Source organism: Panulirus ornatus, chromosome 63, assembly GCF_036320965.1.
Source record: "Panulirus ornatus isolate Po-2019 chromosome 63, ASM3632096v1, whole genome shotgun sequence".
NCBI classification, from domain to species: domain Eukaryota; kingdom Metazoa; phylum Arthropoda; class Malacostraca; order Decapoda; family Palinuridae; genus Panulirus; species Panulirus ornatus.
In genome coordinates, this window is record NC_092286.1 from 22878903 (window position 1) to 22897644 (window position 18742).

At 45.3% G+C, this 18742-nt stretch overlaps 3 protein-coding genes across 3 annotated transcripts; all 3 read right to left on the reverse strand.

Annotated features, from left to right (window-relative positions):
- Window positions 1-3145: 3145 nt before the first annotated feature.
- On the reverse strand, window positions 3146-5297 carry LOC139745856 (uncharacterized). The gene is made up of 2 exons (XM_071656483.1): window positions 5163-5297; window positions 3146-4106 (listed from the first exon to the last, which is right to left on the reverse strand). The coding sequence occupies exons 1-2, from the start codon at window positions 5256-5258 to the stop codon at window positions 3246-3248; spliced, it is 957 nt and encodes a 318-aa protein (XP_071512584.1). The 5' UTR covers window positions 5259-5297; the 3' UTR covers window positions 3146-3245.
- A 4340-nt stretch (window positions 5298-9637) lies between these two features.
- Window positions 9638-11779, reverse strand: LOC139745873 (uncharacterized). The gene is made up of 2 exons (XM_071656509.1): window positions 11635-11779; window positions 9638-10574 (listed from the first exon to the last, which is right to left on the reverse strand). The coding sequence occupies exons 1-2, from the start codon at window positions 11728-11730 to the stop codon at window positions 9738-9740; spliced, it is 933 nt and encodes a 310-aa protein (XP_071512610.1). The 5' UTR covers window positions 11731-11779; the 3' UTR covers window positions 9638-9737.
- Window positions 11780-16027: 4248 nt separating this feature from the next.
- On the reverse strand, window positions 16028-18167 carry LOC139745844 (uncharacterized). Its single transcript, XM_071656445.1, has 2 exons — window positions 18041-18167; window positions 16028-16988 (listed from the first exon to the last, which is right to left on the reverse strand). The coding sequence occupies exons 1-2, from the start codon at window positions 18134-18136 to the stop codon at window positions 16128-16130; spliced, it is 957 nt and encodes a 318-aa protein (XP_071512546.1). The 5' UTR covers window positions 18137-18167; the 3' UTR covers window positions 16028-16127.
- Window positions 18168-18742: the final 575 nt, after the last annotated feature.

An 18742-nucleotide genomic window follows, 5' to 3' on the forward strand; every position in this document is an offset into this window, starting at 1 on the left:
TTATCGAGGATGTAAGGCATGTGTACGTGTAGGAAGAGAGGAAAATGATTGGTTCTCAGTGAATGTCAGTTTCCGGCAGTGGTGCGCGATGTCTCCATAGTTGTTTAATTTGTTTATGGATGGGGTGGTTAGGGAGGTGAATGCAATAGTTTTGGAGAGAGGGACAAGTATGCAGTCAGTTTTGGATGAGTGGTCTTGGGAAGTGAGTCAGTTGTTAATCGCTGATGATACAGCGCTGGTGGCTGAATCGGGTGAGAAACTGCAGAAGCTGGTGACTGATTTTGTGAAAGTGTGTGAAAGAAGAAAGCTGAGATTAATTGTGAATAAGAGCAAGGTCATTAGGTACAATAGGGTTGAGGGACAAGTCAATAGGGAGGTAAGTGTGAATGGAGAAAAGCTGGAAGATATCTGGGAGTGGATTTGGCAGCGGATGGAACCATGGAAGCGGAAGTGAGTCACAGGGTGTGGGAGGGGGCGAAAGTTTTGGGAGCTTTGAAAAATGTGTGGAAGGCGAGAACATGATATCGGAAAGCAAAAATGGGTATGTTTGATGGAATAGTGGTTCCAACAATGTTATATGTTTGCGAGGCGTGTGTTATAGGTAGGGTTGTGCAGAGGAAGGTGGATATGTTAGAAATGAGATGTTTGAGGACAATATGTGATGTGAAGTGGTTTGATATAGTAAGTAATGAAAGGGTAAGAGAGATGTGTGATAACAAAATGAGTGTGGTTGAGAGAGCAGAAGAGGGTGTATTGAAATGGTTTGGTCACATGGACAGAATGAGTGAGGAAAGATTGAGAAAGAGGCTATATATGTCAGAGGTGAAGGGAACGAGAAGTGGGAGACCAAATTGGAGGTGGAAGTATGGAGTGAAAAAGATTTTGAGCTATCGGGGCCTGAACATGCAGGAGGGCGAAAGATGTGCAAGGAATAGAATGAACTGGAACGATGTGACTTACTAGGGTCGACGTGCTGTCAATGGATTGGGCCAGGGCATGTGAAGCGTCTCGGGTAAACCATGGAAAGCTTTGTGGGGCCTGGATGTGGAAAGGGAGCTGTGGTTTCGGAGCATTATACATGAAAGCTAGAGACTGATTGTGAACGAATGTGGCCTATGTTGTCTTTTCCTAGCGTTGCCTCGCGCGTGTGCGGTGGGAGGGGTTTGTCAATTCATGTGTGGCGGGTGGTGACGAAAATGAATATAGGCAGCAAGTATGAATTATGTACATTTGCAAATATGTATATGTCTGTATATGTGTATATATGTTTACGTTGAAATATATCGGTATGTATATGTGCGTGTGTGGACATTTATGTATATACATGTGTGTGTGGGTGGGTTGGGCCATTATTTCATCTGTTTCATTTCGCTACCTCGCTAACACGGGAAAGAGCGACAAGGTATAATAAATGAATAAATAATATACATTATCACTTGGGATAGGGGAAAAAGAATACTTCTCACGTATTCCTGCGTGTCGGAAAAGGCGACTAAAAGGGAAGGGAGCTGGAGGCTGGAAATCCTCTCCTCCCATTTCTTTTTAATTTCCTAACAGGGACAGAGAAGGGGGCCAAGTGACGATATTCCCTATGAGGCTCGGTCCTTTGTTCTTGACGCTACCTTGCTAACGCGAGAAATGGTGAATATGTATGACTCATGTCAGAGCACAGTTTGACCAGGTATGACTCATGTCAGCATGAGTTTACATAAGCATGTTGTTGTCCTTATGATTCGGTCAGTTCCCTGATGAAGACTGTTGTCAAAACACTGGAATAAACTTCGTGTTCCAGGACATTATTTCCACTGCCCTCCCCTCCCCTCCTATGGTCAATATCTTCAGTATGGAAGTTGCATCTTGGACATGAGGGATCTTGTGATCGCAGAGATGGGTGTTGTCTCAAGAGAGAGGAGAAAATGGAACTTGTATTTGTCTGGGAAGTGTGGTTCCGACTGGTGTACATCTGTTGGGATGGTGTTTGAGAATGGGTTGGAAGGATGACTTTATGGTGATTCTCGAGTCTTTCGGTCTGTATATGTTTCGTAGGTGTTACGTATGTATAATATAGGGGAGTGGGGGTATCTATGAGTACAAGTTGCTGTGTTGTGAAGCTGGCGTAAGATTGTTATCTCTACCTAGCTTTTGTTGGATAGTTATGGAGTGATGTGGATGGAAAGTGTGATCGTGCTGTTGCTGAGTAATATGTCGAGATTATTGACGTGCGATTGTACTGGAGGATCTCTGTTTCATTTTGTAGGTGTTGAGAGTTTGTGGTTTCTAGGCAACTAGTGTTAGTTTAGGTAGCTCTGTTTTTTGTGGTTTGCGGTTCTTGTGGTTGGCTAACAATAAAGTTGGCCATGCACTTTTTCTCATTGTTGAAGAGTGTATTTGGAAGCATCTTAAGTGTAAGGATACTTCGACGGAAAGTGTCAAATGCTTTGGTGATGTGTATTGCAACTAATACTGTGCAGGATAGGGACTATGATTGATTTAATCCATTAAGAAACTTTTGTTTTAGTATTCGTTTTTCTTTGTTGTGAGAAAAGGGATTAAAGCCTTGTTTTTCAAATGAAACGGAGTCAATATACTTTAATCTGCTTTGATTTAGGTTTTTAAGGAGTTTGGCTGTGGAAGACAGAAGTTATGTAGTTGGTGAGAGGAGGGGAGTCGGCTGCTTTGGACAGTTTTACGATTGGTACTTTGCTGGAAGGCTTTCAGGTTGAAGATATCTTTCTATCTATCTGTATATCTGATTTAATCAAATATGTATACATTATTTGCATATGTATCTCGGACTATTGAGTCTCTTCCAGAGTGGAATCTCATTGTAAAAGTCATGGACAAAGTTAATGGAGATAACTTCTTCAGAAGTTCCATATTTATTTGTAGCTTTTTCGAGGAGGAACCTCATCATCAGTGAACATATTGTGAAACACAGACATACTCGATTAGAATCATTAACTTGAAAGTTATTGCTGTATAGGTTTCTAATTAGATGACAAAAGAACAAAAATATTGTCATATTTCCATGAATATGTTCGATTCTTGGTGTTCCTTAAATACATTAAGACTTGAAGAATACGTCGCCCTTAAATGCTTTTATCAAGACGTCCGTGTGAGGAAATAGGAAAATAAAGATAAGGTGTTGGGTTTCATATCTTTAAATAGGAACATATGAGTCACATGTACATCAGAAGAGGCTCATGGCTGGCGTGAATATCCTCAGGTCGTCCTGGCGTCCAGTACTAACAGTCATCAGCAGCAAGAACGGCGCCATATGCGACGGGGGCAGCGACTGGGGCAACGATGGGGGCAGCGACTGGGGCAACGACGGGGGCAGCGTGGTGCACGGCCACGGAGTGCACGGGGGTAGGTACGGGTACTGGCTGAGCCACGGGGACGGGCTGGGGCACGGGGACGGGCTTGGCATATGGTGTTGGCACCTTGACCTCCCTGACCTCAGGCTCGGTGTATTCGATGATGGTGCCTGCGTGGTAGGGGGTCTCCACAAAGTTGGGGGTGTGGCGCTCGACGGGAATCTCCTGGTGCTTGATGGTGACCTCTGCAGGGTTGTGGGTGACCTTAGAGAGGAGGGTGGTGGGTGGTGCGATGGCTGGGGCGGCCAAGGCTGGCTTGTGGATATGGGTGGTGGCACCGGCTACGTAAGCCTGAGTGCCGTAGTGGACCTGCTGGTGAACGGGCACTTCCACATGAGTACGGGTGATGGGGATCTTCACTTCAGCTGGGGGCAGAGCAACAGGTTGTGGGGCAGCGTAGGCCACAGGGTGGGCAAGAGGAGCAATTGGGGCAGCAGGCAAGGGAGCAATAGCGGGAGCAGCAGCCACATGAGCAAATGGGGCAGCAGCAGCCACATGAGCAAGTGGGGCACCAGCAGCAGCATAGGGAGCAATAGCGGGAGCAGCAGCCACATGAGCAAGAGGGGCAGCAGCAGCCAAGGGAGCTAGACCGTGGCCAGCCAAACCAGCGATACCGTGGCCAGCCAAACCAAAGCCAGCATATGGCAGAGCTCCGGGGAGCACCTGGACGGTTTCACAGTCATCAGGGACTGGAGCAGCCAGGGACGCGGCAATCACGCCAAGGAATACCTGAGGACAGAAATTCTTTGTTACCTTTTGCTTATGATTATCAGTTTACTTGACATTTGGTGTCATATTACTATTAACCTTACACACACAGACAGACAGACAGACAGACAGACACACACACACACACACACACACACACACACACACACACACACACACACACACACACAAGTATTTGCAGATGGCAGAGACGTTCACGTAACATAATTAAGAAATATTCAAAGTGGTGTTGCCATGAGAAAGTAGTGGTAATCACGTCCCGGATGCACTATAAAAGGCTACTGCAAAGATATGTTATGAAAAGAGGAATATACAGTTGTCTTTGTCCCGTATGTCTGAGTGTATATGACGGTCCTGACCTCATGAAGTTAATAGGTATGAAATGGAGTAACACCTGACAACTGATGTTGATAGGCAATATTGAGAGGTGCAAGCGGGCCTCGGATGTGAGACATTAAGGAGACGTTAGTAATGTGGACGACTGTAGCAGTACAGTGACTAGGATATGAGACGTGGGATGTGCGCGACGAGACCTGGCCATTTCTTGAACGTTTACACAAACACTAGACTCGTTCACAAGAACAAATGCAAGAACGAAAGTTATGCACAATCACAAGTCATTTTGTTCTCGAGCTGTGACATGATACGTGGAGAATTCTGGTGATGGTCTTATGCTAATGTGACTTTAGGAATCACGAAACGAACAATTCATGTTTTCTGTTAACATCTTTGATAGTGCAATAAGTATTGAGCAATAGTTGGACAACAATGTTCCAACATAGCTGTGCAGCCCCACACACTCCAGCACTGCCGATAACCAGCTTTACTTCCAGGTTCTGATATGGTCGAGGACAGTATCTGCACAAAACTTTGTAACTCATAATTACGATAACAAGAGTGATGGAGAACAGGTGATGTAATATTCCTGTAGTTACTGTATCATAAGCATGTTTCGTCTGGCACTAAAAGCTACATGTTCTGAAGCGATTGTTGACTTGGGTAGACACTAAGAAGTCTTGGTGATGCAATAGACGAAGGAAACCTGGAGTCACTCACCAGAGCCTTCATGATGCAGGGAGGAGAGTCGCTACACTGCTGGTGTGTGGGGCGCGGCCGCATATATACCCCGGGAAGAGGGTGGTGGGGATTCATCCAAGGCCGCTCACCACAAGCGCTACAGAATCCACTCCATATTGACGGTGAGGATAAGAGTGGTGTCACATATGGGTAAAGTGGACGGTCCTGGCCAGGACGCAGGACACACCCTTTTGCCGGTCATTGTGGGAGGAAAGTTATCAGAACCATTGAGCAGATATTATCAAGAAAGCTGGGCATGTGTGTATGTGAATAAGTGGAAGGGAGGTTTATTGATACCTGATGAAGGTGGGTGTACGGCAAGGATTTGTGCTGTCGCCGTGACTGTTTAATTTGTTTGTTTATAGTGTAGTGAGGAAAATATATGAAAGAACGTTGGAAAGAAGGGCGATTGTTCTGTCCGATTAGGGTGAAGGTAGCTGGGAAGTGAGTCTGTTGTTGTTTACTGATGGCACAGCACTGGTGACACATTAGAGTGAAAAACTGCAGAGGTTGAGAGAGAGAGAGAGAGAGAGAGAGAGAGAGAGAGAGAGAGAGAGAGAGAGAGAGAGAGAGAGAGAGAGAGAGAGAGAGAGAGAGAGAGAGAGAGAGAGAGAGAGAGAGAGAGAGAGAGAGAGAGAGAGAGAGAGAGAGATGAGATTAAATGCCAGGGAGAATGATTTGGTAAACAGAAAAGACGTAGTGAAAGGCTTGCGGAAGATGAAAGCCGTCAAAACGGCGGGTTTCGATGGTATTGCAGTGGAATTTCTTAAAAAAGTTAGTGACTGTGTTGTTGACTGGTTGGTGAGGATATTCATTGTATGCATGACTCATTGTGAAGTGCCTGAGGATTGGCGGAATGAATGCATAGTGCCATTGTACAAAGGAAAAGGGGATAAAGGTGAGTGTTCAAATTACAGAGGTATAAGTTTGTTGCGTATTCCTTGGAAATTATATGGGTGAGTATTGATTGAGAGGGCGAAGGCATGTACAGAGTATCTGATTGGGGAGGAGCAGTATGGTTTCAGAAGTGGTAGAGGATGTGTGGATCAGGTGTTTGCTTTGAAAGATTTAGGTGAGAAATTCTTAGGAAAACAAATGGATTTGTATGTAGCATGGATCTGGAGAAGGCATATGATAAAGTTGATAGAGATGATCTGTGGAAGGTATTATGAATATATGGTTTTGGAGGCAGGTTGCTTCGAGCAGTGAAAAGTTTTTATCGAGGATGTAAGGCATGTGTACGTGTAGGAAGAGAGGAAAATGATTGGTTCTCAGTGAATGTCAGTTTGCGGCAGTGGTGCGTGATGTCTCCATTGTTGTTTAATTTGTTTATGGATGGGGTTGTTAGGGAGGTGAATGCAAGAGTTTTGGAGAGAGGGTCAAGTATGCAGTCAGTTGTGCATGAGTAGGCTTGGGAAGTGATTCGGTTGTTAATCTTTAATGATACAGCGCTGGTGGCTGAATCGGGTGAGAAACTGCAGAAGCTGGTGACTGATTTTGTGAAAGTGTGTGAAAGAAGAAAGCTAAGATTAATTGTGAATAAGAGCAAGGTCATTAGGTAGAATAGGGTTGAGGGACAAGTCAATAGGGAGGTAAGAGTGAACGGAGAAAAGCTGGAAGTGAAGTGTTTTAGATATCTGGGAGTGGATTTGTCAGCGGATGGAACCATGGAAGCGGAAGTGAGTCACAGGGTGTGGGAGGGGGCGAAAGTTTTGGGAGCTTTGAAAAATGTGTGGAAGGCGAGAACATGATATCGGAAAGCAAAAATGGGTATGTTTGAAGGAATATTGGTTCCAACAATGTTATATGTTTGCGTGGCGTGGGTTATAGGTAGGGTTCTGCAGAGGAAGGTGGATATGTTGGAAATGAGATGTTTGAGGACAATATGTGATGTGGAGTGGTTTGATCGAGTAAGTAATGAAAGGGTAAGAGAGGTGTGTGATCATAAAAAGAGTTTGGTTGAGAGCGCAGAAGAGGGTGTACTGAAATGGTTTGGTCACATGGAGAGAATGAGTGAGGAAAGATTGAGAAAGAGGATATATATGTCAGAGCTAAAGGGAACGAGGAGAAGTGGGAGACCAAATTGGAGGTGGAGGGATGGAGTGAAAAAGATTTTGAGCTATCGGGGCCTGAACATGCAGGAGGGCGAAAGATGTGCAAGGAATAGAATGAATTGGAACGATGTGGCTTACTGGGGTCGACGTGCTGTCAATGGATTGAACCAGGGCATGTGAAGCGTCTCGGGTAAACCATGCAAAGCTTTGTGGGGCCTGGATGTGGAAAGGGAGCTGTGGTTTCGGAGCATTATACATGAAACCTAGAGACTGAGTGAGAACGAATGTGGCCTTTGTTGTCTTTTCCTAGCGTTGCGCGCGTGTGCGGTGGGTGAGGTTTGTCATTTCATGTGTGGCGGGTGGCGACGAAAATTAATATAGGCAGCAAGTATGAATGATGTACATGTGCAAATATGTATATGTCTCTATATGTGTATATATGTATATGTTGAAATATATCGGTAAGTATATGTACGGGTGTGGACATGTATGTATATACATGTGTGTGTGGGTGGGTTGGGCCATTATTTCATCTGTTTCCTTTCGCTACCTCGCTAACACGGGAAAGAGCGACAAGGTATAATAATGAATAAATGATATGCATTATCACTTGGGATAGGGAAAAAAGAATACTTCTCACGTATTCCTGCCTGTCGGAAAAGGCGACTAAAAGGGAAGGGAGCTGGAGGCTGGAAATCCTCTCCTCCCATTTCTTTTAAATTTCCTAAAAGGGACAGAGAAGGGGGCCAAGTGACGATATTCCCTATGAGGCTCGGTCCTTTGTTCTTGACGCTACCTTGCTAACGCGAGAAATGGTGAATATGTATGACTCATGTCAGAGCACAGTTTGACCAGGTATGACTCATGTCAGCATGAGTTTACATAAGCATGTTGTTGTCCTTATGATTCGGTCAGTTCCCTGATGAAGACTGTTGTCAAAACACTGGAATAAACTTCGTGTTCCAGGACATTATTTCCACTGCCCTCCCCTCCCCTCCAATGGTCAATATCTTCAGTATGGAAGTTGCATCTTGGACATGAGGGATCTTGTGATCGCAGAGATGGGTGTTGTCTCAAGAGAGAGAAGGAGAAAATCGAACTTGTATTTGTCTGGGAAGTGTGGTTCCGACTGGTGTACATGTGGTGGGATGGTGTTTGAGAATGGGTTGCAAGGATGACTTTATAGTGATTCTCGAGTCTTTCGGTCGGTATATGTTTCGTAAGTGTTACGTATGTAAAATGTAGGAGGGGGGGGGGGGTTGAGGTATCTATGAGTACAGGTTGCTGTGTTGTGAAGCTGGGGTAAGATTGCTATCTCTGTCTAGCTTTTGTTGGACAGTCATGGAGTGATGTGGATGGAAAGTGTGATCGTGCTGTTGCTCTGTAATATGTCGAGAGTATTGAGGTGGTATTGTACTAGAGGATCTTTGTTTCATTTTGTAGGTGTGGAGAGTTTGTGGTTTCTAAGCAGCGAGTGTTAGTTCCGGCTGCTCTGTTTGTCGTGGTTTGCAGTTCTTGTGGTTGGCTAACTATAAAGTTGGCCATCCACTTTTTGTCATTGTTGAAGAGTGTAGTTGGAAGCATCTTAAGTGTAAGGATACTTCGACGGAAAGTGTCAAATGCTTTGGTAATATGTATTGCTACTAAGACTGTGCGGGATGGGGACTGTGATTGATTGAATCTGTTTAGGATGTTTTGTTTTAGTATTCGTTTTTCTTTGTTGTGAGAAGATGGATTAAATCCTTGGTTTTCAAATGAATGGGAGTTAATATGCTTTAATCTGTTTTGATTTAGGTTTTTAAAGAGTTTGGCTGTGGAAGACAGAAGTTATGTAGTTGGTGAGAGGAGGGGAGTCGGCTGGTTTGGACAGTTTTACGATTGGTACTTTGCTGGCAGGCTTTCATGTTGAAGATATCTTTCTCTCTATCTGTCTATCTGATATAATTAAATGTGTATATATTATTTGCATATGTATCTCGGACTATTGAGTCTCTTCCAGAGTGGAATCTCACTGTAAATATCATGGACAAAGCTAATGGAGATAACTTCTTCAGAAGTTCCATATTCATTTCTTAGCTTTTTCGAGGAGGAACCTCATCATCAATGAACATATTGTGAAACACAGACATACTTGATTAGAATCATTAACCTGAAAGTTATTGCAGTATAGGTTTCTAATTAGGTGACAAAAGAGTAAAAATAATGAAATTCTGATAACCGTAATTGCTGGTATATCATTGAAGATTTCAAGAAGTTTATGTTTATGGAAATTGTCATATTTCCATAAATGTGTTCGATTCTCGTTCTTCCTTGAATACATTAAGACATGAAGAATACGTTGCTTTTCAATGCTTTTATCAAGACGTCCGTGTGAGGAAATATGAAAATAAAGATAAGGTGTTGGGTTTCGTATCTTTAAATAGGAACATATGAGTCACATGTACATCAGAAGAGGCTCATGGCTGGCGTGAATATCCTCAGGTCGTCCTGGCGTCCAGTACTAACAGTCATCAGCAGCAAGAACGGCGCCATATGCGACGGGGGCAGCGACTGGGGCAACGATGGGGGCAGCGTGGTGCACGGCCACGGAGTGCACGGGGGTAGGTACGGGTACTGGCTGAGCCACGGGGACGGGCTGGGGCACGGGGACGGGCTTGGCATATGGTGTTGGCACCTTGACCTCCCTGACCTCAGGCTCGGTGTATTCGATGATGGTGCCTGCGTGGTAGGGGGTCTCCACAAAGTTGGGGGTGTGGCGCTCGACGGGAATCTCCTGGTGCTTGATGGTGACCTCTGCAGGGTTGTGGGTGACCTTAGAGAGGAGGGTGGTGGGTGGTGCGATGGCTGGGGCGGCCAAGGCTGGCTTGTGGATATGGGTGGTGGCACCGGCAACGTAAGCCTGAGTGCCGTAGTGGACCTGCTGGTGAACGGGCACTTCCACATGAGTACGGGTGATGGGGATCTTCACTTCAGCTGGGGGCAGAGCAACAGGTTGTGGGGCAGCGTAGGCCACAGGGTGGGCAAGAGGAGCAATTGGGGCAGCAGGCAAGGGAGCAATAGCGGGAGCAGCAGCCACATGAGCAAATGGGGCAGCAGCAGCCACATGAGCAAGTGGGGCACCAGCAGCAGCATAGGGAGCAATAGCGGGAGCAGCAGCCACATGAGCAAGAGGGGCAGCAGCAGCCAAGGGAGCTAGACCGTGGCCAGCCAAACCAGCGATACCGTGGCCAGCCAAACCAAAGCCAGCATATGGCAGAGCTCCGGGGAGCACCTGGACGGTTTCACAGTCATCAGGGACTGGAGCAGCCAGGGACGCGGCAATCACGCCAAGGAATACCTGAGGACAGAAATTCTTTGTTACCTTTTGCTTATGATTATCAGTTTACTTGACATTTGGTGTCATATTACTATTAACCTTACACACACAGACAGACAGACAGACAGACAGACAGACACACACACACACACACACACACACACACACACACACACACACACACACACACACACAAGTATTTGCAGATGGCAGAGACGTTCATGTAACATAATTAAGAAATATTCAAAGTGGTGTTGCCATGAGGAAGTAGTGGTAGTCACCTCCCGGGTGCACTATAAAAGGCTACTGCAAAGATATGTTAAGAAAAGAGGAATATACAGTTGTCTTTGTCCCGTATGTCTGAGTGTATATGACGGTCCTGACCTCATGAAGTTAATAGGTATGAAATGGAGTAACACCTGACAACTGATGTTGATAGGCAATATTGAGAGGTGCAAGCGGGCCTCGGATGTGAGACATTAAGGAGACGTTAGTAATGTGGACGACTGTAGCAGTACAGTGACTAGGATATGAGACGTGGGATGTGCGCGACGAGACCTGGCCATTTCTTGAACGTTTACACAAACACTAGACTCGTTCACAAGAACAAATGCAAGAACGAAAGTTATGCACAATCACAAGTCATTTTGTTCTCGAGCTGTGACATGATACGTGGAGAATTCTGGTGATGGTCTTATGCTAATGTGACTTTAGGAATCACGAAACGAACAATTCATGTTTTCTGTTAACATCTTTGATAGTGCAATAAGTATTGAGCAATAGTTGGACAACAATGTTCCAACATAGCTGTGCAGCCCCACACACTCCAGCACTGCCGATAACCAGCTTTACTTCCAGGTTCTGATATGGTCGAGGACAGTATCTGCACAAAACTTTGTAACTCATAATTACGATAACAAGAGTGATGGAGAACAGGTGATGTAATATTCCTGTAGTTACTGCATCATGAGCATGTTTCGTCTGGCACTAAAAGCTACATGTTCTGAAGCGATTGTTGACTTGAGTAGACACTAAGAAGTTTTGGTGATGCAATAGACGAAGGAAACCTGGAGTCACTCACCAGAGCCTTCATGATGCAGGGAGGAGAGTCGCTACACTGCTGGTGTGTGGGGCGCGGCCGCATATATACCCCGGGAAGAGGGTGGTGGGGATTCATCCAAGGCCGCTCACCACAAGCGCTACAGAATCCACTCCATATTGACGGTGAGGATAAGAGTGGTGTCACATATGGGTAAAGTGGACGGTCCTGGCCAGGACGCAGGACACACCCTTTTGCCGGTCATTGTGGGAGGAAAGTTATCAGAACCATTGAGCAGATATTATCAAGAAAGCTGGGCATGTGTGTATGTGAATAAGTGGAAGGGAGGTTTATTGATACCTGATGAAGGTGGGTGTACGGCAAGGATTTGTGCTGTCGCCGTGACTGTTTAATTTGTTTGTTTATAGTGTAGTGAGGAAAATATATGAAAGAACGTTGGAAAGAAGGGCGATTGTTCTGTCCGATTAGGGTGAAGGTAGCTGGGAAGTGAGTCTGTTGTTGTTTACTGATGGCACAGCACTGGTGACACATTAGAGTGAAAAACTGCAGAGGTTGAGAGAGAGAGAGAGAGAGAGAGAGAGAGAGAGAGAGAGAGAGAGAGAGAGAGAGAGAGAGAGAGAGAGAGAGAGAGAGAGAGAGAGAGAGAGAGAGAGAGAGAGAGAGAGAGAGAGAGAGAGAGATGAGATTAAATGCCAGGGAGAATGATTTGGTAAACAGAAAAGACGTAGTGAAAGGCTTGCGGAAGATGAAAGCCGTCAAAACGGCGGGTTTCGATGGTATTGCAGTGGAATTTCTTAAAAAAGTTAGTGACTGTGTTGTTGACTGGTTGGTGAGGATATTCATTGTATGCATGACTCATTGTGAAGTGCCTGAGGATTGGCGGAATGAATGCATAGTGCCATTGTACAAAGGAAAAGGGGATAAAGGTGAGTGTTCAAATTACAGAGGTATAAGTTTGTTGCGTATTCCTTGGAAATTATATGGGTGAGTAGTGATTGAGAGGGCGAAGACATGTACAGAGTATCAGATTGGGGAGGAGCAGTATGGTTTCAGAAGTGGTAGAGGATGTGTGGATCAGTTGTTTGCTTTGAAAGATTTAGGTGAGAAATTCTTAGGAAAACAAATGGATTTGTATGTAGCATGGATCTGGAGAAGGCATATGATAAAGTTGATAGAGATGCTCTGTGGAAGGTATTATGAATATATGGTGTTAGAGGCAGGTTGCTAGGAGCAGTGAAAAGTTTTTATCGAGGATGTAAGGCAAGTGTACGTGTAGGAAGAGAGGAAAATGATTGGTTCTCAGTGAATGTCAGTTTGCGGCAGTGGTGCGTGATGTCTCCATTGTTGTTTAATTTGTTTATGGATGGGGTTGTTAGGGAGGTGAATGCAAGAGTTTTGGAGAGAGGGACAAGTATGCAGTCAGTCTTGGATGAGTGGTCTTGGGAAGTGAGTCAGTTGTTAATCGCTGATGATACAGCGCTGGTGGCTGAATCGGGTGAGAAACTGCAGAAGCTGGTGACTGATTTTGTTAAAGTGTGTGAAAGAAGAAAGCTGAGATTAATTGTGAATAAGAGCATGGTCATTAGGTACAATAGGGTTGAGGGACAAGTCAATAGGGAGGTAAGAGTGAACGGAGAAAAGCTGGAAGTGAAGTGTTTTAGATATCTGGGAGTGGATTTGGCAGCGGATGGAACCATGGAAGCGGAAGTGAGTCACAGGGTGTGGGAGGGGGCGAAAGTTTTGGGAGCTTTGAAAAATGCTTGGAAGGCGAGAACATGATATCGGAAAGCAAAAATGGGTATGTTTGAAGGAATAGTGGTTCCAACAATGTTATATGTTTGCGAGGCGTGGGTTATAGGTAGGGTTCTGCAGAGGAAGGTGGATATGTTGGAAATAAGATGTTTGAGGACAATATGTGATGTGAAGTTCTTTGATCGAGTAGGTAATGAAAGGGTAAGAGAGATGTGTGATAATAAAAAGAGTGTGGTTGAGAGAGCAGAAGAGGGTGTATTGAAATGGTTTGGTCACATGGAGAGAATGAGTGAGGAAAGATTGAGAAAGAGGATATATATGTCAGAGCTAAAGGGAACGAGGAGAAGTGGGAGACCAAATTGGAGGTGGAAGGATGGAGTGAAAAAGATTTTGAGCTATCGGGGCCTGAACATGCAGGAGGGCGAAAGATGTGCAAGGAATAGAATGAATTGGAACGATGTGGCTTACTGGGGTCGACGTGCTGTCAATGGATTGAACCAGGGCATGTGAAGCGTCTCGGGTAAACCATGGAAAGCTTTGTGGGGCCTGGATGTGGAAAGGGAGCTGTGGTTTCGGAGCATTATACATGAAACCTAGAGACTAAGTGAGAACGAATGTGGCCTTTGTTGTCTTTTCCTAGCGTTGCGCGCGTGTGCGGTGGGAGGGGTTTGTCATTTCATGTGTGGCGGGTGGTGACGAAAATGAATATAGGCAACAAGTATGAATTATGTACATGTGCAAATACGTATATGTCTCTATATGTGTATATATGTATACAGTTGAAATATATCGGTATGTATATGTGCGTGTGTGGACATGTATGTATATACATGTGTGTGTGGGTGGGTTGGGCCATTATTTCATCTGTTTCCTTTCGCTACCTCGCTAACACGGGAAAGAGCGACAAGGTATAATAATGAATAAATGATATACATTATCACTTAGGATAGGAAAAAAAGAATGCTTCTCACGTATTCCTGCCTGTCGGAAAAGGCGACTAAAAGGGAAGGGAGCTGGAGGCTGGAAATCCTCTCCTCCCATTTCTTTTAAATTTCCTAAAAGGGACAGAGAAGGGGGCCAAGTGACGATATTCCCTATGAGGCTCGGTCCTTTGTTCTTGACGCTACCTTGCTAACGCGAGAAATGGTGAATATGTATGACTCATGTCAGAGCACAGTTTGACCAGGTATGACTCATGTCAGCATGAGTTTATATAAGCATGTTGTTGTCCTTATGATTCGGTCAGTTCCCTGAAGAAGACTGTTGTCAAAACACTGGAATAAACTTCGTGTTCCAGGACATTATTTCCACTGCCCTCCCCTCCCCTCCAATGGTCAATATCTTCAGTATGGAAGTTGCATCTTGGACATGAGGGATCTTGTGATCGCAGAGATGGGTGTTGTCTCAAGAGAGAGAAGGAGAAAATGGAACTTGTATTTGTCTGGGAAGTGTGGTTCCGACTAGTGTACATGTGGTGGGATGGTGTTTGAGAATGGGTTGGAAGGATGACTTTATAGTGATTCTCGAGTCTTTCGGTCTGTATATGTTTCGTAAGTGTTACGTATGTAAAATGTAGGAGGGGGGGTGGGGTTTGAGGTATCCATGAGTACAGGTTGCTGTGTTGTGAAGCTGGGGTAAGATTGCTATCTCTGTCTAGCTTTTGTTGGACAGTCATGGAGTGATGTGGATGGAAAGTGTGATCGTGCTGTTGCTGTGTAATATGTCGAGAGTATTGAGGTGGTATTGTACTAGAGGATCTTTGTTTCATTTCGTAGGTGTGGAGAGTTTGTGGTTTCTAAGCAGCGAGTGTTAGTTCCGGCTGCTCTGTTTGTCGTGGTTTGCAGTTCTTGTGGTTGACTAACTATAAAGCTGGCCATCCACTTTTTGTCATTGTTGAAGAGTGTAGTTGGAAGCATCTTAAGTGTAAGGATACTTCGACGGAAAGTGTCAAATGCTTTGGTAATATGTATTGCTACTAAGACTGTGCGGGATGGGGACTGTGATTGATTGAATCTTTTTAGGATGTTTTGTTTTAGTATTCGTTTTTCTTTGTTGTGAGAAGATGGATTAAAGCTCTGGTTTTCAAATGAATGGGAGTTGATATGCTTTAATCTGTTTTGATTTAGGTTTTTAAAGAGTTTGGCTGTGGAAGACAGAAGTTATGTAGTTGGTGAGAGGAGGGGAGTCGGCTGGTTTGGACAGTTTTAGGATTGGTACTTTGTTGGACGACTTTCAGGTTGAAGATATCTTTCTATCTATCTGTATATCTCATTTAATCAAATATATATACATTATTTGCATATGTATCTCGGACTATTGAGTCTCTTCCAGAGTGGAATCTCATTGTAAAAGTCATGGACAAAGTTAATGGAGATAACTTCTTCAGAAGTTCCATATTTATTTGTAGCTTTTTCGAGGAGGAACCTCATCATCAATGAACATATTGTGAAACTCAGACATACTCGATTAGAATCATTAACTTGAAAGTTATTGCTGTATAGGTTTCTAATTAGATGACAAAAGATTAAAATATTGTCATATTTCCATGAATATGTTCGATTCTTGGTGTTCCTTAAATACATTAAGACTTGAAGAATACGTCGCCCTTAAATGCTTTTATCAAGACGTCCGTGTGAGGAAATAGGAAAATAAAGATAAGGTGTTGGGTTTCATATCTTTAAATAGGAACATATGAGTCACATGTACATCAGAAGAGGCTCATGGCTGGCGTGAATATCCTCAGGTCGTCCTGGCGTCCAGTACTAACAGTCATCAGCAGCAAGAACGGCGCCATATGCGACGGGGGCAGCGACTGGGGCAACGATGGGGGCAGCGACTGGGGCAACGACGGGGGCAGCGTGGTGCACGGCCACGGAGTGCACGGGGGTAGGTACGGGTACTGGCTGAGCCACGGGGACGGGCTGGGGCACGGGGACGGGCTTGGCATATGGTGTTGGCACCTTGACCTCCCTGACCTCAGGCTCGGTGTATTCGATGATGGTGCCTGCGTGGTAGGGGGTCTCCACAAAGTTGGGGGTGTGGCGCTCGACGGGAATCTCCTGGTGCTTGATGGTGACCTCTGGAAGATTGTGGGTGACCTTAGAGAGGAGGGTGGTGGGTGGTGCGATGGCTGGGGCGGCCAAGGCTGGCTTGTGGATATGGGTGGTGGCACCGGCTACGTAAGCCTGAGTGCCGTAGTGGACCTGCTGGTGAACGGGCACTTCCACATGAGTACGGGTGATGGGGATCTTCACTTCAGCTGGGGGCAGAGCAACAGGTTGTGGGGCAGCGTAGGCCACAGGGTGTGCAAGAGGAGCAATTGGGGCAGCAGGCAAGGGAGCAATAGCGGGAGCAGCAGCCACATGAGCAAATGGGGCAGCAGCAGCCACATGAGCAAGTGGGGCACCAGCAGCAGCATAGGGAGCAATAGCGGGAGCAGCAGCCACATGAGCAAGAGGGGCAGCAGCAGCCAAGGGAGCTAGACCGTGGCCAGCCAAACCAGCGATACCGTGGCCAGCCAAACCAAAGCCAGCATATGGCAGAGCTCCGGGGAGCACCTGGACGGTTTCACAGTCATCAGGGACTGGAGCAGCCAGGGACGCGGCAATCACGCCAAGGAATACCTGAGGACAGAAATTCTTTGTTACTTTATCCTTATGATTATCAGTTTACTTGACATTTGGTGTCATATTACTATTAACCTTACACACACAGACAGACAGACAGACAGACAGACAGACAGACACACACACACATACACACACACACACACACACACACACACACACAAGTATTTGCAGATGGCAGAGACGTTCATGTAACATAATTAAGAAATATTCAAAGTGGTGTTGCCAAGAGGAAGTAGTGGTAGTCACCTCCCGGGTGCACTATAAAAGGCTACTGCAAAGATATGTTATGAAAAGAGGAATATACAGTTGTCTTTGTCCCGTATGTCTGAGTGTATATGATGGTCCTGACCTCATGAAGTTAATAGGTATGAAATGGAGTAACACCTGACAACTGATGTTGATAGGCAATATTGAGAGGTGCAAGCGGGCCTCGGATGTGAGACATTAAGGAGACGTTAGTAATGTGGACGACTGTAGCAGTACAGTGACTAGGATATGAGACGTGGGATGTGCGCGACGAGACCTGGCCATTTCTTGAACGTTTACACAAACACTAGACTCGTTCACAAGAACAAATGCAAGAACGAAAGTTATGCACAATCACAAGTCATTTTGTTCTCGAGCTGTGACATGATACGTGGAGAATTCTGGTGATGGTCTTATGCTAATGTGACTTTAGGAATCACGAAACGAACAATTCATGTTTTCTGTTAACATCTTTGATAGTGTAAAAAGTATTGAGCAATAGTTGGACAACAATGTTCCAACATAGCTGTGCAGCCCCACACACTCCAGCACTGCCGATAACCAGCTTTACTTCCAGGTTCTGATATGGTCGAGGACAGTATCTGCACAAAACTTTGTAACTCATAATTACGATAACAAGAGTGATGGAGAACAGGTGATGTAATATTCCTGTAGTTACTGCATCATGAGCATGTTTCGTCTGGCACTAAAAGCTACATGTTCTAAACCGATTGTTGACTTGGGTAGACACTAAGAAGTTTTGGTGATGCAATAGACGAAGGAAACCTGGAGTCACTCACCAGAGCCTTCATGATGCAGGGAGGAGAGTCGCTACACTGCTGGTGTGTGGGGCGCGGCCGCATATATACCCCGGGAAGAGGGTGGTGGGGATTCATCCAAGGCCGCTCACCACACGAGCTACATAATCCACTCCATATTGACGGTGAGGATAAGAGTGGTGTCCCAAATGGGTAAAGTGGACGGTCCTGTCCAGGACGCAGGACACACCCTTTTGCTGGTCATTGTGGGAGGAAAGTTATCAGAACCATTGAGCAGATATTATCAAGAAAGCTGGGCATGTGTGTATGTGAATAAGTGGAAGGGAGGGTTATTGATACCTGATGAAGGTGGGTGTACGGCAAGGATTCTTGCTGTCGCCGTGACTGTTTAATTTGTTTATTTATAGTGTAGTGAGGGAAATATATGGAAGAACGTTGGAGAGAAGGACGATTGTTTAGTCATATGGGGTGAAGGTAGCTGGTCGGTGAGTCTATTGTTTACTGATGGCAAAGCACTGGTGACACAATCGAGTGAAAAACTGCAGAGGTTGAGAGAGACAGACAGACAGACAGAGAGAGAGAGAGAGAGAGAGAGAGGGAGAGAGAGAGAGAGAGAGAGAGAGAGAGAGAGAGAGAGAGAGAGAGAGAGAGAGAGAGAGAGAGAGAGAGAGAGAGAGAGAGAGAGAGAGAGAGAGAGAGAGAGAGAGAGAGAGAGAGAGAGAG